The sequence below is a fragment of the Kwoniella botswanensis genome, chromosome 1 (assembly GCF_036426115.1).
Source record: "Kwoniella botswanensis chromosome 1, complete sequence".
NCBI classification, from domain to species: Eukaryota; Fungi; Basidiomycota; class Tremellomycetes; order Tremellales; family Cryptococcaceae; genus Kwoniella; species Kwoniella botswanensis.
In genome coordinates, this window is record NC_088599.1 from 17911024 (window position 1) to 17937747 (window position 26724).

A 26724-nucleotide genomic window follows, 5' to 3' on the forward strand; every position below is an offset into this window, starting at 1 on the left:
CCGAACCTTTCGGCACGTAGTACGCCACCGTACAGTCTTCTCGGACTTCAAAACAAGCTGCACAGATGAAAAACATTTGACTTTGAAACCTATCCGAGTGACTTGATGCATACTTTCTTGTAGAAGAACCAATTATATGTCGTGCGAGCGCCACTCATACGCTTTGCCCTTCCCATCGAATCTCTTTGCTCGAATTCCAATGGAACTTCGCTCGAGGACAGCAGCCGAGCTTATTCCCATGATGCTGACTGCGAGGATCCAAAGCCGATCATGTCGGACCGCCACAACAGCATCTATCTCCTCTTGGGATTTCTACAGCTAAAAGGAAGAGTAGAAAAGACGAAACAGCTGTCAATTACCGAAAAAGGTAATTTATTTACCAAATCGACCTAACGCCATGTTGTGATATATAGGAACCGATCTACTTTGTGAGACCTGATCGAACGGTTATTGACGGGATGTGAGGATTAACTGTGCGGACGGCTGTGTGCGATATCGGTGCAGAACAATACTCGTACTGGATATTGTAGATCTCACCCTACTTCGCTATAAGCTGATAAATCTTTTTCTACACTTTCTTCAGGACTAGGCAAGACGGTCAGTCACTGATAAGTCGAAAGCTATTCATCGATACGAGATTTAGTCAGAGAAACGACCAGACTTTATGTACACAGGAAGAAACGTGCTTGCTTGAGCATTCCATTGCAATAAATGGTATCATGATATCATGAGAAAACCAACGAGAACGATAAAATTACGTTACAGTCATCTGTGAGATCTAAGTGGGGACTTTTTGCGGCAGCAGCTAACGCACCTGAACTAAACTAGCTCCAATCCCATTCAATCCAGTACAATCCGATCCGATGAATGTTGATTCATGTTATGCATTATATTGTAGATCCGTCTCGTGTCTTTTTCTCGTGACATGACCTCATGTTAGACTAGGGGAATAGCATGGCCCGATTGCCCTTAGATCTGCTTTCAGTGCATTAGTGCAGCTTCATGTGATATGATGGATGGGATGTTCGTCTGTAACTGTATGAAACGAATTCCTATTCGAGTGAGTGAAGCGTATTTGTGAATAAATTGGCGAGATGGGTTTGGGTCGTGTGATCCATCTTGCTTAACTCGCTATCGTCAAATTCAGCCGAAACCGAAAAAAGTGGAGTGTGTAACGGTCGCCGGAGCACCGAAGAATATACCAACATTGCGACTTGATTAACGTAACTCAGAGTGGAGTAGAGAGGTAGAGTTGGATCACTCCGGCAATCTCAATAAATGATCTTGGTCAAGAATCTACTGTGCGGCTCAATGCAGTACCGCAGATCCCACTTCAACGTAAGTTGATAGTGTGATGGTCGAAAAGGAACGGAATGCTGTTTTGTTCTCACTAACTGTAGCATCAGGTTCCAGACCCTTTCTGCGAGGCCAAGGTAGATCCCGTCTTTCGGCTTGACAAACAAGTACTGGACTGAAATACTCGTACAATATATTCGATCCATGTGATGTCACTTTCCCAAGCACGGGTGATGATGAGACTCGCCATTTCGTGATCATCGTGGGAATGAGAGACTTCACAACTGGTTTATCAAAATCTCCCGTAAGTTCTTCTAAGACGATAGAGAATGGGATGCAGAACGTCGTTCCGGATGAATAGATCCTGTTGTTTCTTTGTATCAATGGAGGAATGTACACTGTTATGAGTCATGTTGTCTCGGCTAAAGATGGATTGATCATAACGTATGGTGCATTCATATGTCTTGTACATTCCCAACGTTTCAGAAATGACGCCTTTGCAACAATTCGTCGGTTTTGTCGGTTTGTTGTTTTTCACCACCCTCCACTGATGTAATGTAACTTAAGTTACATCAACGCGCTTGTTCGGTACCAACCTTTTCGTTAAATGAACCTTTCCCAGCTGATTATCAATTACATAATGAAACCTCCTCCCACGACCTTTTGTCCGATTCACCGCAAAGCGCCAGTAGAAGATAGATTGGCGTGTAATGGAGTTGTTTGATGACAATAACGTAACTTTTTTTTTTTCAGAACACCTACGACAACACCCGCTGACAACCGTTTTAAGCTACAACTTACCTCGCCTCACGTAAAACCCATAGTGGTGTGATTCCGGCGGGGGCTGGATTGAGATCTACCTACGGAGAATTTACAAATAACGTCGATGACGCTTCATCGGCTGGGCGTGGTCGTGGTCGGGGGCGTGGGCATGGTCATGGGCATGCGTGAAAGGGAAGAACCAAGGTTCCTGAAAGAATGTTTGATGGTGTATATTTGTTTTTTGTTTGGTCGGCCAAAGCCTGTCAGGTACACACGTCACACACATGAGTGAATTCCTCCCTTTCCTTACCTTGACTCATCTTTCTTCCCATCCCTTGCCATCATGTGTGAGGATCCGATTTTCTGGTACCTTAATCGAACGAGACGTTTTGTTTTTTCCCTTCCACCCCAGAAAAGGAGACTAACAACTTCGATAGTGGAATCTTGCAGTACAGTAGTTCAGTGCTGGTACTTCTCTGCAATTCATCTGTCGAGATATATAGTACTATATATAACTTGACGGATTCCAGTCAACGAAGAAAAAGCTGTCGCACTTGTTTTCTTAATTCTCTTATCCTTTTCATCTTTAAACTTATATCATCCTTGATTTTCTTCTTCGTCCATCTCGACAATCATCCTTCCTTCATAATTCACTCGCTGGAATCAGAACTCGTCAACCACATAGTGCTAAATACATTATCATCAACAACATCATCATCATCATCATCATACGAATATAGATCGACATCACCGTCCGTCTCACACACCGACACTCCATTTTTCGCAGTCGTATAACGAGTCACACCAACTACGACTATCCCAATATCGTACTCTCAACCAATTCCACTGCCCACATCGCATTCTAGTGAGTAGATATCTCCTCTTGACCCGCACGGTCTCATCGTTCTCTCTTCCGTACTCTGGATTGATTCCGTCGCGATTGTCCGTCATCACTTTCCTCTTTGTTTCCCAAGAACTTCCCTGCGCTGGGTCTTATTGCAGTTTCTCTGTTCAAACATACTGCCGTGGTTGAACATCCCTCACCATCCATACAAGTACCATTTACAATACCACCATCCTCTGGCTTGTCTTATTTGATGAGTACGGCTAAGAACGGATTAGCGGTACTGTTGTTCTCTCTCTCTCCCTCTTCTCCATTACATTTCGTGTAATACTGTACTGTATTTCGCTTTCCTCCGTTTTAATCGGTATCGATCCCCGCGGGGCGGAGAAAACCGCGCGTCGTATTCCCCTCAGTAACAGTGTTCCTTGTTGGCTATTCCTTACTTGCTTATCTTGCTCAACGTCTGTGCGCCTTGTGCACCTGATAAACGGATTTATCCGAGGATGTTGCTATCTTTCATTTGTATCCCATTCCACCGGAAAGGTCAATTTGGTGTGATATGGAATACGAGGGGAAAGATGTTCAAGGTCCGCTAGTCGGAGATGCTTCATCATTTGAAACCTACAATAGTTATTGTTATCTTCCTTCTTCACCTTCTCTGCCTTGCCCCAATAGGAATGATCCCAAACCTCATCCCATACCCGCTGATGCTACGAGTCGGAGTGTTTTCCGCTAATTATCAATCAAATCTTATTCGTTCCTTGTACCTCATTTCTTCTCTTGGTTTTCGCTTTTGCTGTGCTGTTGTTCTTCCGGAGACAAACTGAATAGAGAGGGAAAAAAAACCTCCGTGTTGATCGATATAGCTTCACACCACATTCCTTCAGCTGATCAAAAGGGATCTTTCTCCTTGTGCTTGAGCTTGTGCTCATTTCGTTTTCTTTTAATCCCTTAATTACTTCTCCATGTGTTTAGGTGACAAGCGAGATTCGACGTTCCTGTTCGACATTTAATCTGATTTCGGTTCTGATCATTAAATATATATACAGACTGTTACTACTAGTCTTTCATTTACTGTACCTTCTCCAAGAACTGTGTTTCTCCCCTTACCATATGGCAAGTAAGGCTCACTAGGACGGAACAGTTTGACTTCAGAGCTAAGCTGGTTGGGTACTTTACCTGTCTCTTCTTTTTCTCGCCTGTCTCCGTCGGGAAAGATGTTTTCGTTCTGATTTCATCTCCTGGTATTGTGAACTTTGCCCGGATCTAACGCTAAACGGAACTGACCATGCGTTGCTTCACTTAGTCCTAATCATCAATTCCAACGTTCCAATCCTGCCTCGACGAACTAAGGCTAAGCTTAATCAGCAATCGGAACCAATCGCGCACGGACCTCTCTCTCTCTCTTCGTGCATCCCGCCGGTACTGAGCATATACATACACCATGTCAGTAATGTCTCATTTATCAAGTATCCCATATATATTTCATTTTGCGTGAGAAAAACAAGAATACATGCCCGAAGTTTATAATTTAACCCGGTGCCTCGCCGCTCTCGCCCTGCACACCCACGGGGCTCTAGCTCCGTAGTACGAACCCTCTTCTTTCCTCCACTTTTCTCTCTCTAGATTTGGGTTGAATTATCTCGTAATTTCATCACACCTCATCTCACTTATTCGGTAACTACCCAGTTCCCATGCCTTTCTTTTTCCCTCTCTCATCGGAATGAGGAAGCTCTAGGAGTAACATTCTTGTCATTCACTCTTCATAGTCGTGTCTTTGATTCTCTCCTTTGTTGTGCTTAGGTTGTGTCCCGTCGAAGTGTTCGGGTAATTTGGTGGCTTTTCTTTCGCCATTCCAATCATTTGATCTACGTTCTATTCTTGTTCTTGGCTTTTGGTCGACTTACGACTTTTCTTCATTTGTTTCCCTCGCTTCATCTACCTTCCTCGCGGCTTAGTCCAGACCTACAAAGTGTTTGGCCAAAAAGCAATAGAAGGCACTTCACCGGTTATTATTTGGTACAGTATTTGCTACGCATCATTAAGCTTAGCTTCAGCCAGCTGTTGTTCGGTACAGCTCGGTCATATCCGGTCTTACTCTTAGCTTAGTGTCTTATCGGTCATTATTCAATCCCAAGCGAGCATGTTGTCATAACTTTTGACTTTCGACTTCAATCAATTCTCATTCGACACAGATAAAGAAAGGGAGTTGGAGCTGATCAAAATTGATAACTTCACTTCATTAGAAGCTCAGACATCACATCAAACAACACATCAGATCACCGAGGAGATTCCGGTCATCCGGCATCACTGTGAAACTGGTATAGGAGTGAATCGCAAGCGGTATCCTTGATCCATTCTGCGACCGTATTTATACCTACTCAGAGGAATATATACCTCAATCGATCAGTCCCTGCTTAGCTTAGAACTTGATACTGTATTTTGGATTGTGAAGCTCAGCCAACCATTGTCAATTTCACATACTGTAGTGTATCATCGACTCAGTATTAAGATATCGAAGCCACTTTCGGGCTGCTTTCTCTCAGCTCGCCAACTATTCACCTGGTTCAAATCAAAGATCAATCACAATAATCTGGAGCCTGTATTCCCTTGGATCAAGTTCAAGTTCAAGTTCATTCGATTCGGAACTCAAACAAAGAGATAGATTAATCCCTAGTGGAACTTGGAAAGCAGAGAGGAATCACATTACGAACAAGTGAGTCGACGGGCTGAACGTTTAACGTGGCACTTGATAAAGTAAAATCTCGGCATATGTTAGTCATATCTTCTTACTCATTCTTCGTTATCTCATCATGTAGCCGTAGGCGAGAACTCAAAACACACAAATAAAAGCCAAAAGACGGAACAAGACGATCAGCGGCACAACCATAAATTGTTACTTCAAGTGAAAGTGAAAGTATAAACCAACGGATTCATCGGAGTTGCTTCTCTTAGTTCAGTGATCTATCTGTCTGGTCTTACAAAAGAAAATTAAAGACGAAAATCGACGCTAGAACGGTACTGTAGGTGAGTCATTGATAACTCTAGTAAGGTCTCTCAGGTTTTGAAACAACCTGTTCGACCTTCCTTGAAAACTTGAGACTATGCTGATTCCAGTCTTGTAGCGCTGTATATGTATATATATATATATATACATATATATCCTACCATCTACGTCTGGCTGATCATCTATCCATCCCTATCCCAAGAAAGGTAAAGGCAAAAGCAAAGATAAAGATAAAGATCTGTTTCGGTTCGTGATATGTAAGTGCTCTCAATCTCGTCATTGTCGTCATTGTCGTCATCTCATCCTTTATCTCGTTTTGAATCGAATTGTTTGATCGTCCAACTTCCCTGTGTGTGTATATTTGATGGTACCTTTTTCGTTATTTTCATTTTCTGCCTTTGTCCCTTGATCCTTGATCCTTGATCGCTAGTGCTTGGTGCTTGGTGCTTGGTGCTTGGTGCTTGGTGCTTGGCGGGTTTGTGTCGTGTTGGACCTTGCACTTAAATAGTGTGAATTAAGCTATTCACGTGTATGGGGGGTGTACGGACAAGGCCCCGGCTCAGCTCCTATGACGATGATTGATTGGATCTTGCTTTCCCGCTTTCTTTCTGTTGATGGTCATGGTTATGGTTATGCTCTTTCACCCTTCCTACTCATTTGGTGTTTACATACTCTATACCCTCCTCTTGAGTGTCCTTACATCGTTCGGATTTCCGATCAACCGCAAAGGCGCTTGGTATTGTATTGAGAAACTAAACATTTACATTCATGTTCCATCACATCACAGCTACTTGCAATACAACCTTATCTGAAACATTCCACATTCCACATCGGTAGGTTACAAAGTTTCAGATCTTATTTTTTCAGTTTCCCGCTTGACCCTTGTCTCTCGATCATTCATCCCCTTTACCCCGGACTTTTTTTTTTTTATTTCTTTCGCTCTTCGTTATTGGTGTTGATGACATCGATGGTGTTCGGTTTTCCAACCTCCCACTCCCTTATCTGCGCTTGATCTTATTATTTCACCATCCGCGTTCGCCTCTTGCTCTGAACCCCTTTGTGGATATATAATTAGTTTGTTTTGGTCATTCTCTTATCGTTCTTTCTGTTTATTTGTCTAGTTGTGGAGACGGTAGGGTGACCTACGCACGGACCTCTCAATAGGCGAGTTCCGCCATACAGTATACAGTATACAGTATACAATATACAGTATGCTCACTTGTAGAGTACTCTAGTGAGAGTGAGCGTCTTTTTGTTCATCAACCCTCTTTTTCACCTTGTTTCTCTTTTTTCTGCTCATCTCTATCTATCCTTCAATCTCAGAGTATTGACTCAAACTTCTTTTTCTTTCTTTCTTTTTTTCCGTCCTGGCTCTGGCGATCGAAAGAAATTTTCTTTCCACTCTCTTTTCTCTTTCTCAGTTTTTTAACCTTATTTCTCTTACGACGTCTGGGATTACTCAACTTTTCAATTTGTGATCCAATCTCGCTGACGAATCTGACAACCTTCTCTCTTTTTTCTTTTTCCAACCCTCTCAATCATCTTACCGATACCCAACCGACTTCATCATCACTCATACATATGTATCTTACATACACATATACCATATCATCTCATTTCCATTACTTCGCATACAACACTCTTCGTTTCGTCCTTCTCAATCAATTCGACTCCCCGCCTCATAACGACACCAATTTCTGGGTACTACCTACCGACTCTTCATAATGGATCAAATTACTCAACAACAGAACGAAGACAACTCTATTCAATTCGACTTGACGGAAAACGGACCGGGATCACCACCTGACTTCCTCCAAGCCACAGATTCGACTGAGACCGGCTCGGGTTCGAACACATCCAACAGTCCGACAATCTCACTTCGTTCAGCACCTCCTCGAAACCTCGACGGCGGTGTTTTACCAACTACAACTTCGTTGCCCAACCTGACTTCTGTACAGAACCCCATCACTCCTTTCGCGATGGAGCCCAATTGGGTAAGTCTTCCCCCTCCTTCAACTAATGATTGTGCCCTTCAAAGAGGAGTTTCGCTTATCTGGATGATGTGGCATCGTGCAGCCCTCGCAAGGGTTTTATAATTATTATCAACCTGAGGCTTTGAGATCCTCATTCGACAGGCAATCCACTTCACCTCAAACCTCGATGCACTCCTACGACGATCCCACGCATCGCAGATCCGCCACTCTCCCTCATAATCCGACATTCTTACCTCCTCCTGTGCCCATCCCTCACCCTATCCACAATTCAGCCAACGGGGGTAATGTAAGCCTACCACCTCTCCCACAGACATTCTACGGGAGCTACCCCACTGGTTCCTCGTCGAACAATCCCAACCAAAGTCAAGGTGGAAGTCAATCTACTCCGGCAAACATTCATACTCTGGGACATAACGTCGGATACTCTGTATCAAACTCATCTTCGGGTGGATACCATTATCCTTTAACGTCCCCTATCGGATTGACTGATTCTTTCGGTTCAGGTAATGGACCAAATAGGATACCACCCGTACACTCGTATAGTGAATCACCGAGAATACCTGGATATCCATCGTCTTCGCCCGGTGGACCTGGATTACATCACCAGCATCATCTATCGCCTACTTCACCTACCAGTCACTTACTTCATGGTATGAACCCTTCATCCGCGTCGACATCTTCGTCCTCTTTCCCCAGTATACAACGAACACCCGCCAACTTGCCTTCTTCAAGAGGTAATCACAAGAGAAGAAGTACCAGTGCGAGTCATTCGACCGAAAGTTGGGATGAGATCGAACGAAATTTCGTACCTACCTCTACGGAGGTTGAGACTAGAGAATTGGGTGATGAACAACCTTGGGGTATGCCCCAATCTGAATACAAAGCTTTGAACCCGAGAGATAAGAAACAGGTTAGAAATAGGATTGGAGCGAGGAGATTTAGGGCTAAAAGGAAGGGTGAGTTTTCGTCGGTCTAATTACGCTTGGTCATGCGTGGAAAACCAATGATCGTACAGTTGACCAAGAGTCATAACTGATCTGTTGGGTTGTTGATGTCTATAGATTATGTGAACAATCTTGAAACTACCCTTCGAATGAAAGATGATGAGATCACAACCCTACGAATCCGATGTGAATCGCAACAAAGTGAAATCAACAACTTGAGAAATAAATTGGGTTTACCAACGATCGAGTACCCTACTCCTCAACCTCAAAATAACGATACTTCGGGTTTGGGTCTCGTGATGAATCAAAGTAACCCTACGCCCAACGGCAATGCCAGCGGGGACAACAATGGTTCATCAACTCATAGTAGTAATAGCAATAATGGTGGTAATGGGAATGAATGGGGAAAAACTAAGATTGAAAATGTACATCAATAAACTTCGAGCCCAATATCACCATCAAATTAGTTACTGGACTTGACATCGATATCGGTTCACGATAAAACACTCCTCTCTTTACTCTGGCAGAAACCAATCGATCGCTTCTCAAAATACATCATCTTGACGTACAACCCTGCAACAATTCCTCCTCTTTATGTAATTGTTGGTATTCTTCTTCTTGTTGGTTATCATGATTAAGATCTCTTCTTACGAACTTTGCCTGTATGTATGTACTGTATATATATTTGTGACTTGCGCTTTAGCTTGTTCATTCATGTCTGATATTGTATTCCCTCTGTATATCTGATTCTACGTGTATATATTGGAGTGATATGGGAAATGAGAAAAAGGTTGTTCATGCTTATTGGAGATTGAATAACAAATGATAAATATTGAATGAATTGATTATGATGATGATGGTGATGAGGATGATGATGTGCATATGCATGTGCTCTATGTGATGTAAGATTGACGATGATCGACAGAAGGAGATGAATGAGAATACCATCGGATGGGGATGAGTGGTGATTGACCAATGAAAACGTGGCCAAGCCAAGAGGAGGAGAAAGAGTCAACGCGTAGTCCCTCATCGCCACAGTGGATTAGTTTAGTCGTGTCGTCATGGCACAGAGCGTTCACTGGTGCACTGGTGCATGGGTCACCATGACAACTAATGACACCTCATTCAATCCCACATCTGCATCCGCATCTACATTCTCGTTCTCGTTTGACATCTATCTCATAAGCATAAGCATACTCATACTCATACTCATACAGCACAATACAACCTGCGCCCCTCTCTCTCTGTGGACTGTCTTTTATTCATACACATACCTGTCACTCTGGACAGATCACTAGACTAGAATCCGCGATCAACTAGGTGAGTGGAGTGACTCGTATTCCTAGTCGATGTGTGGTTCGCGCCATCATACACCGTCCATCTCTTCTCACGTTCCATCTGAGCTCCATATACTACTATATGCGGTGGACGAGCTGGTGAAGGACAGATGAAAGGGAACGTACTACTTTCTGCAATGTGGAATCTACATGATCTAGAGTCTCATTGCCATCTCTCACACCTATTCATTCCATATCATACCAATCTTCCTTTGACGTGGTCATCGGCTTATATAATCTCACGACCCCACTTGATCTGCCTTCTCACATTCTCATCTATACATATCGCTGACCATAGCCCCCCCTGTACACTCGTCTAGTATTCTACACCCCTCCGATCGATTATCTCCTCTCATATAGCATATCATATCAATTTCTTCAATCTTGTTCAACACCCTACCATAATGGCCGACTCGATCGTCGCGCCCACGCCTACATCCAATCCCTCCTCACTCGCTCCACCATCTTCCAACCACCCTTCGCGACCTTCCTCAGCCAATTCAAGTAGGAGTAACGGCTCGTCGCGTGGAAGAGGTGGCAGATCATCCACCAACATATCGAGAAGTAATTCGAATGCTTCGTCAAGATCCAATCCAGATAAGAAGAAACAGAGTGGTCCCACTACCACCATCAGCGGGGGAGTCAGCCTTGGCGTAGGTTCTGGTACATCTGCAGCTGAAAACCCCTCTGCCGGTGGATCAAAGAAATCTACAGGTGGTGGAGGTGGTAATGGTAATCGAAAGGGCAAATCGCCAAGTGGTGGTAATGAAGCTGAAGGAAGAGAGAAGTCTGAAGGTGGTCAGAAGAACAACAATAAAGGTAAAAAACAAAATAACAATAAGAAACCCAATCCGATCAATACCAATGTGAATAACCCACTTGGTAGACCAGCTTCCCAAAATTCCAACTCGAAAGACACAGCACCAAAATCAATTCACACCACTGTATCTGCACCCAGAACAGCTATGGAAGCTGCCGTCGATGCCGCTACCAAAAAGCACAATGCTCAATCTGGGGGTGATGCCTTAGCTTCGCTTCAGAAAATGATCTCCGATCTGAAGACTCTACCAACTTCCGCTCCGTCCACTGGAAGTTCCAACGGCTCAAGGTCGGTCAGTGCCAGTGCATCAAAGGAATCGCCCATCTCAGCTACCACCACCAAATCTACCACTGAAGCAGTAGCGATCCCAGATTCTTCGACCTCGACGAGTTCAAACTCTTCAAAGAAATTGAAAGCAGATGCACCAAGCTTTACACCGTCTTTCCAACCTGCTACTTCTCCCGTCAACTCCCAAGCTGGTCTATCCGTATCACCTATTGCACCGATGCCACCTGCGAGTGTACTACACCCTAGATCAGTCTCCCAAAGTAGCGCTACCAACCACAGTACCAACCGAAGAGCTTCGTCTGGTTCGGCCTTCAATTCTAATCAACCCACATCTCCAATTCAGATGTATACTAATTCTCTACCGCCTGTCTATCAGAACCTTGCTTCTCATGCTGAGCTGGATGAGGATCACTCCCCATTGTCGTTTGCTCAACAAGCAGAGTTACAGTTTCAACAACAACAATTGCTTGCTGCTCATCAGCAGCAATTTCAATATATCCAATTGCTTCAAGCGCAGATTGCTGCTAGTCAACAATTAGCCCAACAGCAACAGCCTCAACAACAACATGGTCAAATGGGTAATTTTATTGCACCCAGATTCCAAGCTTTGGCTCAACAACGTGCGGCTCAACAGCAACAACAGCAAACTGCCCTTCAATTAGCTCAAGCTCAACAGATTTACGAGATTCAACAAGCTCAATTACTCCAACAGCAAGAAGAAGCTAGAGCGAGGGCTATAGCTGAAACTATGAAGAATGAACCTGTATTTGAAGAGGATGAAGAACCTGATCAACGTCAATCTCAATCCTCTTATGGGCCTACCGGTCGACCTCAACTTGCTCCTTCGTTCACTTTTGGTGCTAAGCCCAAACATGCAAAGAAGGAGAGTATGTCAGATAAAAGTTCAGCAAGAGATTCCATGTCCCCTCCTTCAGGCCATCATACCTCACCTCCTGTGGTGGTCAATAGATCGGAAGGTATTGGCGGTGCGGCTGCTACTGGATTGGCGGGTCTGGCTGCTCGAGCACATAAGAGAACAGGAAGTGAGATGTCTGCTGCAATGCAACAACAAGTAAGTTGGGTTATTGACACATAACATCGAATCAGCTTATCGTTATTGAATAGCTCGCCATACAGCAAGAGATAGAGGCATTGCAAGCTAAGCAGAAAGCGCTGATGCAAGAAGAAATGTCCACTCAAGGTTCATCCGCCTTGAGCCAACTCAACACTGCTTTGCAACAGAAGCAAACACCTTCTCAAACCCTCTCTCGACACCGACGAGTCCAATCGAGTTTACCGTCCGCCACCGCCCCTACGGAAATACCTGAACGATTCGAAGAAGCAGATCAACCTCGTGCACTCAGAACCATCGGTGAGATGCCTCCTCCACCTGTGCCTTCTTCTGGTGGTAGTCACTCTCGAAGACACAGTGTCAACGTCTTCAACAAGACTGCCGGTCATGGTGCAGGATTCGGAAGTATCAGTGGTGATATCCCTATTCCTGAAGCTGGTGTCGCCGGTGGTGAAAGAGGTTTCGGTCATCATCGATCTGGTAGTCGATCTGGATTTGAATCTGGTAATTGGAGAGTATCAGGCGGTGGATCGGTCGGTAACGCTGGTCCCGTTCAAGTCGCAGATTTAGCCGCTGCTCAAGCTCAACTCCAATCTCTCGCCCAATTCAGAGCAGCTGCCGGTGGTGGTCATAGCAAGATGGCATCGTTCAGTTTCCCCAACATGCTTCCTAATCTTCTCGCTGCTACCACTTTACAAACACCCATGGGTCAATCTCTATGGCAACAACAACAAGCATTCCAAATGCAGTTACAACAGACTTCCCAAGGTCCCCAACGTAAATCCTTGTTCGCGCCTTATTTGCCTCAAGCTTCTCTACCACCTTTACTCCAAGCTGGTAAACTGGTTGTTGGTGTTTTGAGAGTGAATAAGAAGAATCGATCGGATGCTTATGTCGCTACGGACGTACTGGAAGCTGATATCTATATTTGTGGATCAAAGGACAGAAATAGAGCTTTGGAAGGTGATATCGTTGCTGTAGAATTACTAGATGTAGATGAAGTCTGGGGAACCAAGAAGGATAAAGAGGAGAAGAAGAGAAAGAAGGAAGAGAATGCCGCTTACGACTTGAAACCCTCCACAGCGAAGAAGATGGAGAAGAAGAAAGATGATGTTGAAGTTGAAGGTCAGGGTTTGACATTGTTTGATGACGAGGAAGTAAACGATGAGACGAAACCTACTTATGCGGGACATGTCGTCGCGGTCGTGAGTGTTGCCTAATCCATCTGACATGCTAGGAGTGAACCACATGCTGATGTACTGTTTCATGACATAGGTCGAACGTATGCCTGGACAACTCTTCTCTGGTCAACTTGGAGTTCTCCGACCTTCTTCAGCTGCTACCAAGGAGAAACAAGAGCTCGAACGACGCGAGAGGGATGGTGATAGAGGAGGAAGAAAGGATGAACCTGAACAAAGGCCCAAGATCGTTTGGTTTAAACCTACAGATAAGAGAGTACCTCTCATTGCTATTCCAACTGAACAAGCTCCCGCGGACTTCATTGATAACCCCGATGCGTATGGCGATAAGTTGTTTGTCGCGACTATCAAACGATGGCCAATGTGAGTGACACCTCAGCGAATGGGGTATACCCTACTACTGTCACAGCGTGCTGACCATCATATGTGATAGCACATCACTCCATCCATTCGGTACAATGGTAGAAGAGCTTGGTCCGATCGGTGATGTCGAAGTTGAGACGAGTGCATTGTTGAAGGACTGTAACTTCCCTACTGAGGAATTCACTGATTTGACAATGAAATGCCTTCCGCCTTTACCATGGAGGTAAGTTAACTGGGCATAGGTCCCACGGGCAGAGGCTGATGCGGGGTCTCACATTCATCTAGTATTCCCGATAGAGAATATGAAGTACGAACTGATCTAAGAGAACAAACAACTTTCACGATCGATCCTCCAACCGCCAAAGATCTGGATGATGCCTTGTCCGTCAAAAAGAACGAAGATGGTACTTTTACTGTCGGAGTACATATAGCGGATGTATCTTACTTTGGTAAGTCGACTTCGTCGTCATGATCTGTTTCCTGCAAGTTAGCTGATACTTTGCTGCTATTTCAGTCAAAGCCAACACGGCGATTGACCGAGAGGCTCGAAAGAGAGCAACCAGCGTATACCTCGTTCAGAGAGCTGTACCAATGCTTCCGCCTCAACTGTCAGAAGAATTATGCAGTTTGGTACCTGACGTAGAGAGATTGACTTTCTCGGCATTTTTCACTTTTGATCAAGATGGAAATGTTAAAGATAGGAAATTTGCTAGGAGTATCATCAAGTAAGCTCGAAAACCATTGAGGTCATGAAAAGCCCGAGCTGATGAGATCCATCTCAGGTCTAACGCCAAATTATCCTATAATGATGCTCAGCAAGTGATCAATGGAGGTTCGATAGAAGCATCTAAAGTACCTGGTGGAGAAATCAAGGAAATCGAAGAAGACATCAAGGTTCTTCACGTAAGCTTACTATATCTCGTATATTAAGTGATCATCGCAGCTGATCATGCGTCGTTTCGCAGGATCTATCTTCCAAGATCAGAAGGAAACGACTAGACGCCGGCGCTATACTCAGTAACAAGCTCAAGGTGTCTTTTGCTTTGGATGAGAGTGGTAAACCGATTGATGTGGATGCTGTCAAGAAGAGCGAAGCGAACTCATTGGTGGAGGAGGTGAGTTAAACGTGTCATGTAGAGGACAACTCACGTAAACGTGCTGATGGTCCTGCTCTCTCCCTAGTTCATGCTCCTCGCCAACATATCAGTCGCCCATGTAATTGCTAATGGTATACCTGAGCAAGCATTGCTGCGAAGACATGAAGCTCCGATTGACAGGCGATTGGTGAGCGTCCTGATACCTGTGTTACTATAAAGACCGCGAACTCACGTGCAATTATGATGAACAGGATGGATTCGTCAAACGAGCTCAGAAACTCGGCTTCGAGATGGACGCTTCGTCTGCTGGAACTTTACAGAAATCCTTTGAAGCTGTCCAAGATAAAGACACCGCTTTATGTTTGGAATTGCTCAAGAAGAAGGCCATGCAGAGGTCAGTTCATCTGATCCGTAAGCTCGAAAAGGACCAGCTGATCGATGATATCAATCAATAGAGCTCGATACTTCTGTACTGGTATGCTTGATATCGCCAAGTATTCTCACTGGGCGTTGAATTCTCCCTTATATACACATTTCACAGTGAGCTATCCCACAGCGATATGTCACGTTGGACTAGCTAACAATGATCCTGCCTAGTCTCCAATTCGACGATATGCAGACGTACTTGTGCACCGAATGCTCGACGCTTGCCTCACTAGTCGTAAGTGCAATCAGCTACTATAGACACAAATGGGTACTGATCAGACGATGTGCATCTAGCCAACCCTAACGATGTCAAATTCCTCATGGACAGAGATCAAGTTGCCAAATGTGCTCAACAATGCAATATGAAGAAACAATCTGCCAAACTTGCTGAAGAGCAATCTATCCATCTATACCTTTGTTTGCTCATACATGATCTTACGGAAAGATATGGTCCTGTCATTAGACGAGCTAAAGTTACGGGCGTATTGGATGCCGCTTTCGATGTTGTGATTGTGAGTGATACAAACTGGCTTTCCTTGAACGGTAGGTTGATCTTGCCATGCTGTCACAGCCCGAATTCGGTATTGAGAAGAGAGTGCATGTCGACAAGATGCCAGTCGAGAACGTAGTTTACGACGAACACAAGGATATCTTATCACTCTATTGGACCACGCAGGACGTATTAGCATTCTTAGCTGAGAGTACAGATGATACCAACATTCAAAGGATCAAATCGATCTCTGAAAAACTCTCAATTGGATCATCCATCTCACAATCGCTAGAAGAGAAATCTCTATTCGACACCCCTCAGACTTTGGCCAACGGTTCTTCTTCCTCAATATCGAAATCGAAACAATATCTGAAATCTTCCAATTCGACATTGAACAAGATTGATAAATCGTCGTTTGAAGGATTACGAAGTGATGCTTCGGGTAAACATAAGATTCAAGATATAAAAGAGTTGTCGAATTTACCTGTGATTATCACTAGTGATATCACGAAATCCCCACCGGTCTTAGTGGTTTATGCCTGTGAGTATTCTTCTTGTCGTAACGAAACTGAGGTCTGTATATGTGCTAACCTAGATTCTTGTCATAGGTAATCCATATGCTGCGTAGTCAAAGGAAGGTGTCATGAGGTGATTTTGAATGTTCATGAAGAGGAGAAGAGAAACCAAAGAAAAACGAAGGAACTTTTCAAAGGAAGTATATACATGTTCTATGTTTATATATGAGGATGTTCGTGTTGACCCAGACTTAAATCACGATGTAACATAAGTAAGATGCTTTTTCAATTTCATATAGTACTAGCACACATAAAAATGCAATGTTTTCGGTCACATTTGCGCCATGATGACCCAATGACGGATGCACCTGAAATTCACATCGTGAGAGGTCAGAGAAACAAATTGCTGTCCTATATGCTAATATTGAAGGAATAGAAGCTCGTGCAAAATGATCATTTGACATTCGTAGCTACATTCTGGCTTATAATTATGACATGCATACGGGATTATAGAATACTTACGGGATTATAGAATACAACAGTGTTCTCAGAAGGCGGAAGAAGGTCAACCCACCCACCCTTGACCTATAAAACACCTCAACCTCCATAAAGCTACAAACAACGGTATACCGACTATACCTCTTTGCTTCTGTGTACGATCGAACGATCCAGAAGGATAGTTGCATAAAGCTATTACATCTGAATGATCCGACTTGGAATGATCCGACTTGGATCTCATCTCTTCTCCTTGGATTCTCGGACGGGACATCGTAGTACGTCTTTTGAGTTTGCGTTGGATGGATAAGACCTTTTTGATATTCGAGTTGAGATGTTGATGGAGCGATTGAGGAAATAAGGTAGAGAGGTTGTATAAGGGTATGGATTTACCTTGAATCGATACGAGGGGGATATCAATCGCATCTTCCAAAACCGAAGCTGAGCTTGAGATGAGCCCAGAGGGTGAGCTTGAGGTCGAGGTCGAGGATAGACCTGAGATATCCAGTAACGCTATGATCTCGCCTTCACGTTGTATCTGCGCTAGGGAATGCCCATGACCACTTTGATTGTTTATATGAGAAGCTTCAAGGCTCTTCAACCTCCTTAATATCGGTCTATGTCTTATCTCCTTGAGATTTGGATCTGAAGAAGAGGACAAAGGAGAGGAATCTGATATTCCAGCCCGAGGTGATAGATTTGATAGATGGTTGGACAACCATTCTAATTCATTATGAACCCTTTGTAGTAATTGTGTATGTATGATGGTTTTGATATTAGTTGGAATGGTAATCGAAGGGAAAGTTCGTAAGGTTCCTATATGTGGACCTGCAAATTTCCAAAGCCAATTCACAGATTCATAAGAGAATATCGGATCAGTATTTCCATCATATCTTACTTGATTGAAAGCGAGAGAAACATCCATACAGCAACAGCACTGACTCACCTTTATCACTCAACAAATGCTGTATCACTGTGCTATGACAGCTTACCCACAGTCCTTTACCTTTCTTTGTCCTGCCCCTTGTGATTATCCGATCGGGTAGGAGTTTGAGCGATCCTGTTGAGTCTTTTGAGGAAGGAGGGAAATAGGTCGGACGGAGATTTACCATAAACGCTATTATGAGGTCATGATTTATACGATCTCATCAGTACCTTATCTCTCTCTGGCACAAAGCGATGGTAGAGATACTCACCTGATGGGAGTTTCTGGCGGGTTACTATACATTGCCTAATAGGTGAATTGAGCATAACATCTAAGAACAAGTCAGGTTCAGCAAAGCTACCCATCAATCTCCTTGATCATCAGATCAGAACATACGATATGGATCATCTTTGATTAATGTCTCTTTCTCCTTTAGTTTCCCTCTTATATCTGGACCATGCTCGTACTCCCGTCGAAGGTATTTCAGGGGCTTGATAGAAGTACTTGACGAAGGTGGATTGTATATAGGTGAATTGAAGATGATTGATCTTGATGTGTTTTGACTTGTCGAGGGCTCTGACGGGCAAGAGATCCTTGAAAGGGAGGAGAACAACCTACACGCTGGGCATATCGCTCTATCCAAAGGTGGTCTTATCGCAAGCATGTCAGTCGATATGAAATGTAAGAGTAGAGTTTTGTCCGGATAAAACTTGTTTTCATCCTGACATCAAGCTCAACAGCGAAAACAACCTCCACTTTGTTGGTCCACTTTCCTAAGTGGTTGAATCAAGAGATATCGGATACATGTTAAAAACCTAAAAAGAGGTGAGAAAAGTCCCTCATGATATTATAAAGGGATCTATAAGATTATAATCGTGTTTTGGCTATAGGAGGCAAGCTAGAAGCCCAAAATATCTATCATTGTCCGTGTTACACTTCAAAAAAATTACATCAACTTCTCACAGGCCGTCCCATCCCCATTCAACTTCCAACCCTTCTTACAAGAGTACACCTGACATTGACCCCTGTTACATCCCATCCATCTAGCACCTGGTATAGCAGAGCAATCTTTACCAGCTCCCAAAGACGAACATCCACCGCACGATTGAAGGTCTTCAAGGGGGTTCACGCATTCGTATTCTCCTTCTTTCACTATTTGATCCAAAGTGTATATCGTGAATCTACCTTCTATAGGACAAGCTGCCATTCTAGGTGGACACAATTCTCCATTTCTATTTTGTTCCATTCCATATGATACTATGTCTTCTTTCAAAGTCAATTGAACAGGTATTCCAGATCGTCTTTGTGTTTGAGGTTTGGGTTTTGAGGTAGGTTCGATACATTTTCCATTTTGGATTTTCGCACCTACACCTGCCGTACAGCATATCCCAGATTTATCAATCTCTTCTTTACCACTTGAGCAACAAACTGTATCATAGGCTGTTTGACCTCTAGGACAGCAAAGAGAATGATCCGATGATTTACATTTCTGATAAGTGAATCCATTATTCTCATCACATACTGTAACGCATTTACCAGATTTCGAATCGATCTTCTCGTTGGATTTACATTTGGGTGAACATTTCGATCCATCATCTTGATATCCCGATGGACAAGTACATTGACCATTAATCTCGCTGAGATAGGTTTTGCAACATTGCGTAGTCTTGAATTCTTGACCTTGGGAACAAGTGTAGATAGGTGTACATTGACCTCCCTTTGATGAACATCCTGTGGAACCGCAACATCTTCCATTGGAGTATGTTTGACCTCTTGGACAACATGAACCGTTCGGTGACCAGTGATCGCTTGAACAACCAGATGAGGAACATGATCCGTCGGATTTCTTGTATAGTGATCCGCAGGTGTATCCCCCTCGACCATCACAGGTTGGTTGAGCGTTCGAAGGGTAATAAGATGATTTACCATATTGCGAAATCTACAAATATGAGGCCAAAGGTCAATATCGTCGATCTATACTGATCTGAAGCATCATATCCAAATCGCCACTCACATAAGATTGCATGGCATTTTGTAAATCCCCATGGATTCCATTATCTCTACAATACTCTTCTACGTCATCTTGACATATACATCCAAAGTCATACTTGTAATGACCATATGTACCTGCTACCCTGGCACAGGTCTGATAGGATCCTTTGGAATTGGAAGATGAGCCCCCTCCACCACCATTGTTTCGGGATGTCAGAGTGGAGTTGAGATCCTCATTTGAGATGGAGAAGGCCAATGAGGCTGAGCTCAAAAGGGGTAGAGCCAGGAGTAGAGTCCGGAAAAGCATGTCAAGGAAAGTTGAACGTTAGAGAGAGTGTTTGGTACAAGAATGAGCGATCAATCAAGATCGAGAGTGAATGTACAGTACCGGTCACCGTTGACTTTCACAGTATTGTTATTAAAGGCAGTGGGTGAAATTAGATGTAGGATTGATACAGATAAGAAGAGATAACTTGGTCAATCAGTAACGATCTTCTTATATCTCAAACTCGCCTTCTGTCGCCGAATCTATTTTTGGTCATCTTGATATTCGGTTCAAGTCGCTCTTCATCGGGGGCAGGTTGGCCCAGCCCTATCACCAGCTTGTTCACCTCATAAGGCAACCCACTGATGGTCAATCAGTCAGTCACCGTTCAACATGGTGTCTCGAAAGACAGGTACCCAAATCCCGTTCCGTCCCACGTCTCACATCCTGGACTAAACATCTGACCCGATCCGAAGATGCTCATCCGGCATAAGAGGAGATACGGATGTCGGCACGGTATCAGTGTTGCTGTTGGTGAGCGTAATTGTCAGCAGGTTGGTGTTTGGATGTAGCGCGTCGATTAGAAGCGACGAAGGCAAGGCGAAAGATAATGGATAATAGCGGGATCAGTATTATCTGGATTCCCTGTCTTTTTTGATCTGATCAGATATATCTAGGATTATCAGGCGGGAACGATCAGCTGGTGAAACTAAGAGCAAATGATATCTTGCCTGGTTTACCTGAGAATTAAAAGGACATTGAGTTCTTATATCATTTCGCTTGTCGTGCTGTGCTGGAAGTACAGCAATCGATTATTGTAGTAGGGATACGAAGCCTTTCGGCTGGTTCACCGAATTTGTATCGTATCGTATGGTATCGCATGACTTCGTACTCCTAATATCCAATATGAAACGAGCAATCCAGCCGAACTCAAGGTATGAGTAGGGCGTAGGATACCTACCAGAGAGCAATCCATACGGTATCGTACGGGTTCCTTGACCTCTTCCCATCGGGAACAATTTTCGAATCGGGTTCCTCAGTCTAGAGGATCAATGATGGATTACAGTGTTGGCTATGAGAAAATTAATAGTTCAAGGCAAAAGCGGAGACGAGCATAATCGATTACCTCCCTGTTTTTCTCTTCGGGTCATGTCGAGTTTTACATGATAGGGTACAACACGCGAGGTCTATGTTAGTTACAGTATGAATGGTATTTTGGGTCCGAGGATACTTATCGTAAACCATCCAACAATGACACATGATGCGTAGGAGTAGCTTCAAGAGGGTTACTGCTTGTATGTTGATTGAAATCAGTTATGACTCGGTAGCTATTTTTGGGTCCGTTGGAGTAGCCGTAATATCAGTATGATTATACTAAGAGATACCAAGAGATCTTCCAATTACCCTCCCTCAACCCATTCACGTTCTCATGCTGTGTTTGAATACTGTACGAGTGTTCACCCCAGAATTTCTTATCTTTAGGAAATAGCTGTCGAATTGAGCCAGTGTAGCCCGACCGCGTGATTATCTTCGTTGAAGCGAGCTAGCGAGCAAGCAAAATTTTCAAGTATCGTCGTACTTTTCTCCCGACAGGACAGGAGGGATTTCTAGTAGGTCAGGACAGTGTTCTATCACGGGATAAAGAGATCTGTGTTGATCAATTGATAAAGGTAGAGAATGTTGGTGTGTGAGACGACATACAAGCACTTTTCTACGACGGTTGAAGAGCGAAAACCCTGATAGAGGATTTTTCTACTGATTACGGATAATAACGGGAAGATCCCTCTTCCCTCTTCCCTTTTCCCGTCCCGCTCATGAAAACGGGTTAAACGGGTTACATGTCCATCTTTGGGGTACAGTAGTAACATATCTCGGTACAGTAACGAATATCACTATGCATATACAGTGTGTGTGTAGGTGAGGCTTCGGTGATTGCGTCTATCTTATGCATACAGTATTGCATACAAGGTGCGGCTGTGCGACACATGACATGCCATGCGTTTGTCATGTGATATGCAATGGGAAGACTCTGAGAACTACAATTACTCGAACTCGATCAATATTGTCGCATCTAAGATTCAGTTCAAACCCAATGATTGTCCATATAAGATCGTTAAAAAGAAGAATCAACCAAATAAGGTACTGTCAATCCAATGCAAATCAAAATGATAATCTAAACAAAACGAACAATACAAAACAACCATATTATCAGTGTACCCAATCAAAGATGACTGACTACCTTTCTGTTCAAAGTTTTACCTCCTCCCTCCTCGTCTAGGTACGTTCACCCCTACACCTTCACCCAGAATAACCACATTCGGTCTCTCATCAAGATTCATAACAACCATCGACTTCTTACTGGATAAGAGTGATTTACCTTTGGAAGGTTGACGTAAACTCTGAGATTGGGGTTGAGTGAGAGGATTGGTTTTGGAGGGAGGTTGGATGGTTTGTGTTACCAATTCTGGTGATGATAATTCTAATTCTCTTGAGGTCGATCTCGATAACGATACAGGCTGTACCAACGATTCACTAGATGAAGATAGATCATCTTGAGGATATTGGTTCTCTTCTCGTTCGAGATCTTCATGACCTTCTACACCATCTGCGACTCCCGTCATTCCAGCTCCATTCCCATTCACTTCAACCGCTAACTGACTGTTCTGATTACAATTATCATTCTCCCCTTGTCTCTTCCTCCAATTCGCCAATACAGCCTCTCTACTACCCGTCCTTTCCCAGCCGGTAGGGACATTCCAATTCTTTTTCTTGGGCGTTATACCAGTAGGTACATCTTCTTGTATACCGTTCTCGAGGAAATCACCTGTCGATCGCATAATACGCTGTAAGGTGATTGAAGCTTTTTCGTTGGATGCGGAGAATGATGCAGAGGCGGTAGATGACTACCAGCGTGTGATCATGCAAAATTAGCCACTGTGCCCTTTTTAGTCATATCTCTGAAGGCATTTCGTGCAGAAGATGAGGCAAATGTGATACTCACAGAAGTCAACAGAGTAGAAGACAACTCTTTGATCTCAGTTGATAACCTACTCAACCTAGATCGACTACTCTGATGAGTTTGCGAAACATTATTTGACAAAGCAGATAATAACTCCGAATTTTTCTTTCCTCTTGCAAGTGATTTACCGACAACGTCAGAAGCGGATTTGTGTAATTTAACACAAAATCCATCTATCACTTGAATGTGCGATTCAGCGTGTTGGGAAGTTTCGGCACCGTATCCCTCGAGTTTACTTTGTAGACCTTGTCGCACATGACTCAATGCCTAAATCACAAAAATCAAATTAGCACCAACCTTCGATGAAGTCACACTGTGTACTAGTTAATTGGGTTTGAAAGGAGGTATGAACTCACCTCTTCACCAGCTTGTCTCTGCCTTATACCAGTCTCCTTACCCATCCGCAAATCCCTTTCAATCTCTTTCGCCCTCCTCACACCCTCCTCATAATCACTCTGCACAACACCTCCGAACACTTCCATGTCCGTTAAGGCGAATTGGTTCTCTCTCGTAACTCTTGAAATAGCATTTGACCAACTTTCATCCTGCTGTTGCGTAAACCCTTCAATCATCCTCGTTAAGTTCCCAATCAATTCTGTTCTTAATCTGACAGATTTTTCTTTCTCTTCTGCTAACAGCTGGGTCAAAATAAGATTCTGAGATTTCAGTCTTGAAATCTCTGATGAGGAAGCTTGAAGTGCCTTATCTCTCGATTTGATAGCTGATGAAGAGCTGACTGCCAGGTGGGAAAGTGTAGTCGATAGCACAGCATCAACTAGATCAGCTGTGGATCCCAATACCGAAGCGACCTGGAAGACATCATTAACACATGAGTTCACTGGACCTGTATGAGTCCATAACGCGATTGTAATCAAACATACCGTATTCAAGTGCTCTTGCTGATGTTCTAACAGATCATCTACCATCCCTTGACTTCTCTCGCTCACTCCCTTTGCCCAATCTCTGACACTACTCTGTACTTCTTCACGTATAGCTAAAATCGCTTTACTAGATTCCGAAGATTCCTTTTGACCTTTCTCATTCGATGCCGAAAGCTTCTTGGCAAGGTCATTGAAAGCTGAGAACGACTTGTCGAAATCTTTCAAATCGGATTGAGAGATCTACGGACAAAAGCCATCAGCTGTGTCTTACAACCCAAATATTCACAAAGCTCACCTCTTGTCCTCTGAGAGCAAAAAGCTCCATTTTTTCTTGGATATCCTTTACCAGACTCTCGTGGACCACTTGCAAATCTGCTAAGCCACCTCGGAGACCTTGAGATAATCCTTCAAGTTCACCTCCGAATTTGGTGGCTGAGTCGGCATTAGATCCAAGAACCTTTGCCTTACGAGCTATAACACGATTTTCACAGTCAGTATGATCTTGACTGAAACTCAGGGCGGTACTCACCAAGTTTATCGAATAAGCCACCAACGTCACCCACACTCTCCTCCGCTGTTTTCTTCAGATGTGATGCTACGCTGTCCAACTTCTCTTCACCTTTCTGGTAAGCTTTCGAAATCACACCTTCCTCTTCCAATTCAATCTTCACTCTGTCCAGATCTTTCTTCGACTCTTCCAACAAGTCAGTCAGTTGCCTTTCAGCTTCCTTGACTTGCTCCAATTCTTCACTGGTAGCTAAAAACCTAGAAGTGATCTCATCAAATTCCTTTTTCCTAGTTGTTAATTCCACTTCTATTATTCCAGCTTTTAATTTCGCTTCGTCGTAATCCGATTTCTGTCTTGTTTGTATTTCCTGCATTTCCCTCCATTGTTCTTCAGGAATGTAAATACCATTCTTTTCTCTCGCGGCCACCAATTCATTCTTCAACCTTTCTATATCACCCACATATTCTTTCAATAAACCCGTCTTGGTCATATGCGCGTTTACCTCTGGTCGATTCCTAATTGATTTCGCTCTAATAGCATAATCAAGTGTTGATAGAGTTTCTTCCATATTCGATCTTGTAGGTGAAACAGTAGCCACTATGCAAGTCTTCGTTCTTCCTCCTAAAGAATCTTGAAGTAATCTAGTCAATTTGGACTCTCTATAAGGTATATGGGATCCTTTCTCGACCAGAGCTGAAATCACCCTTCCGAGGGTGAGGAGCGATTGATTGATCATACCAGCTTCTCTAGCTCTTTTGTCTGTCGCTCCTGATCTTCCAATAGCTTCGGATCCAGCCAAGTCGACCAAGTTGAATTTCCCAATTCGCAATAAATCTTCTCCTCCCCTCGCGATGGAACTTTCTTTCACATGTACGGTAATAGAGAATATCGTATGTGATCTCGAAGATTCGGTGTTCATTTTGGTTTCGGCTGTCTGTCGTCTCCTCACTCCCTTTTCCAACATGTTCAAAGCTTCTTTGAGATTTCGTACACCAGTTTCTTCCAATCCTTGGATATTGACTCCCTTCTTCCCATCTTCATATAGCTTCAGTCCACCATTTCCGGATGATTCCCCTTTATACTCTGAAGCTAACAGATCACGTAGTTCTTCGTTATATAACTCTACATAAGAGCATTTGACAGAGAATTCGGAATTCTCGGATGCTTCCAGTACGGAAAACAGACGATGCAATACCCGAGGGACGATACCAGCCGTCGATTTTGGGGCGAGCAGAGGGGTTAATTCGAGATCACCCTGCATTGTGTATCTGAATGCAATTCGTCAGCTCAGCAAAAGCTCATAGCTCCTGCATCATCTCACAACATATAGCAGAGGTAAAAGTGAGACTCACGTTTTACCAGTACCAGTCTGACCATAAGCGAATATCGTACAATTATACCCTGCCAGGACTTCATCCAACATCCCATCTGCGACTTCATTGAAGATCATCGTCTGATCTGCTTCTGGTCCAAAGACCTTGTCGAATGGATATGTCTTGGTCATCGGCTGATGTGATCCAGCATATGAGGAGGCGGTGGTGAATGATGCAAGGGACGAAGAGGTTAGGGGAGTAGTTTCGATGGTGATAGCTTTGGACATCGGTCCTGTCGTGGTGGTTATGACAGGCGAAGCTGCGGATACTTCCTGTTGTGATCGGCCACTATTCAGATGGTTCATCTTAAATGAGCAGCCGTCCACATCATTGCCATAGCAGAAAGGCTGGTCAGGTCATAAGGAGAAGGAGGAGACGGGACCCACCGACATCTCACTACCACCTGTATGTTGATCTCTCCATTATCATTCCCGTTCGACACTTCTTTACCCTTTACACTCTGTCCACTGGGTTTCCTACTTCTTCTGCTTGGACTACTTGATCTGCTCTCTGATCCATCGTTGTTACCCGTTGAATGGGAAATGACTGACGGTGGTCGATTGGGTATCCTAGAAGGAGGTGGCATAGAGCTTGATGCGGACGAAGCTGTCCGTGATATACCACCTCGGGTGGTGGTGGTGGGCCTCCGTGACATGCTAGTAGACCTCTTCCAGGTGATATTATAGTCAATGACAAGGTAGCATGGGGTGGTGAGGTGCGAGTTGAATCATGTTGAAAAAGCCAGTCGCGGGTTGATTGATTGATATGATTTGTTTACATCCATGCATGACCATCAGCCGTGCCTGGATAGA

At 43.8% G+C, this 26724-nt stretch overlaps 5 protein-coding genes across 5 annotated transcripts; 2 read left to right on the forward strand and 3 right to left on the reverse strand.

Annotated features, from left to right (window-relative positions):
• Window positions 1–7633: 7633 nt before the first annotated feature.
• L199_006769 (uncharacterized protein) lies at window positions 7634–9284 on the forward strand (the record flags this gene model as incomplete). Its single annotated transcript, XM_064892466.1, has 3 exons — window positions 7634–7903; window positions 7986–8859; window positions 8965–9284. The coding sequence occupies 3 exons, from the start codon at window positions 7634–7636 to the stop codon at window positions 9282–9284; spliced, it is 1464 nt and encodes a 487-aa protein (XP_064748538.1).
• Window positions 9285–10588: 1304 nt separating this feature from the next.
• L199_006770 (uncharacterized protein) lies at window positions 10589–16567 on the forward strand (the record flags this gene model as incomplete). The annotated part of the gene is made up of 15 exons (XM_064892467.1): window positions 10589–12364; window positions 12418–13569; window positions 13640–13926; window positions 13997–14149; window positions 14212–14375; window positions 14441–14651; window positions 14709–14829; window positions 14892–15041; window positions 15109–15210; window positions 15275–15417; window positions 15479–15563; window positions 15621–15684; window positions 15744–15961; window positions 16021–16480; window positions 16548–16567. The coding sequence occupies 15 exons, from the start codon at window positions 10589–10591 to the stop codon at window positions 16565–16567; spliced, it is 5106 nt and encodes a 1701-aa protein (XP_064748539.1).
• A 452-nt stretch (window positions 16568–17019) lies between these two features.
• Window positions 17020–18538, reverse strand: L199_006771 (uncharacterized protein; the record flags this gene model as incomplete). The annotated part of the gene is made up of 4 exons (XM_064892468.1): window positions 17020–17777; window positions 17896–18066; window positions 18146–18205; window positions 18271–18538. 4 exons carry the CDS (start codon window positions 18536–18538, stop codon window positions 17020–17022), a joined length of 1257 nt encoding a protein of 418 aa, XP_064748540.1.
• Window positions 18539–18820: 282 nt separating this feature from the next.
• L199_006772 (uncharacterized protein) lies at window positions 18821–20173 on the reverse strand (the record flags this gene model as incomplete). Its single annotated transcript, XM_064892469.1, has 2 exons — window positions 18821–19813; window positions 19889–20173. The coding sequence occupies 2 exons, from the start codon at window positions 20171–20173 to the stop codon at window positions 18821–18823; spliced, it is 1278 nt and encodes a 425-aa protein (XP_064748541.1).
• A 2213-nt stretch (window positions 20174–22386) lies between these two features.
• Window positions 22387–26567, reverse strand: L199_006773 (uncharacterized protein; the record flags this gene model as incomplete). Its single annotated transcript, XM_064892470.1, has 8 exons — window positions 22387–23034; window positions 23133–23417; window positions 23507–23959; window positions 24032–24271; window positions 24327–24502; window positions 24561–25807; window positions 25892–26200; window positions 26299–26567. The coding sequence occupies 8 exons, from the start codon at window positions 26565–26567 to the stop codon at window positions 22387–22389; spliced, it is 3627 nt and encodes a 1208-aa protein (XP_064748542.1).
• Window positions 26568–26724: the final 157 nt, after the last annotated feature.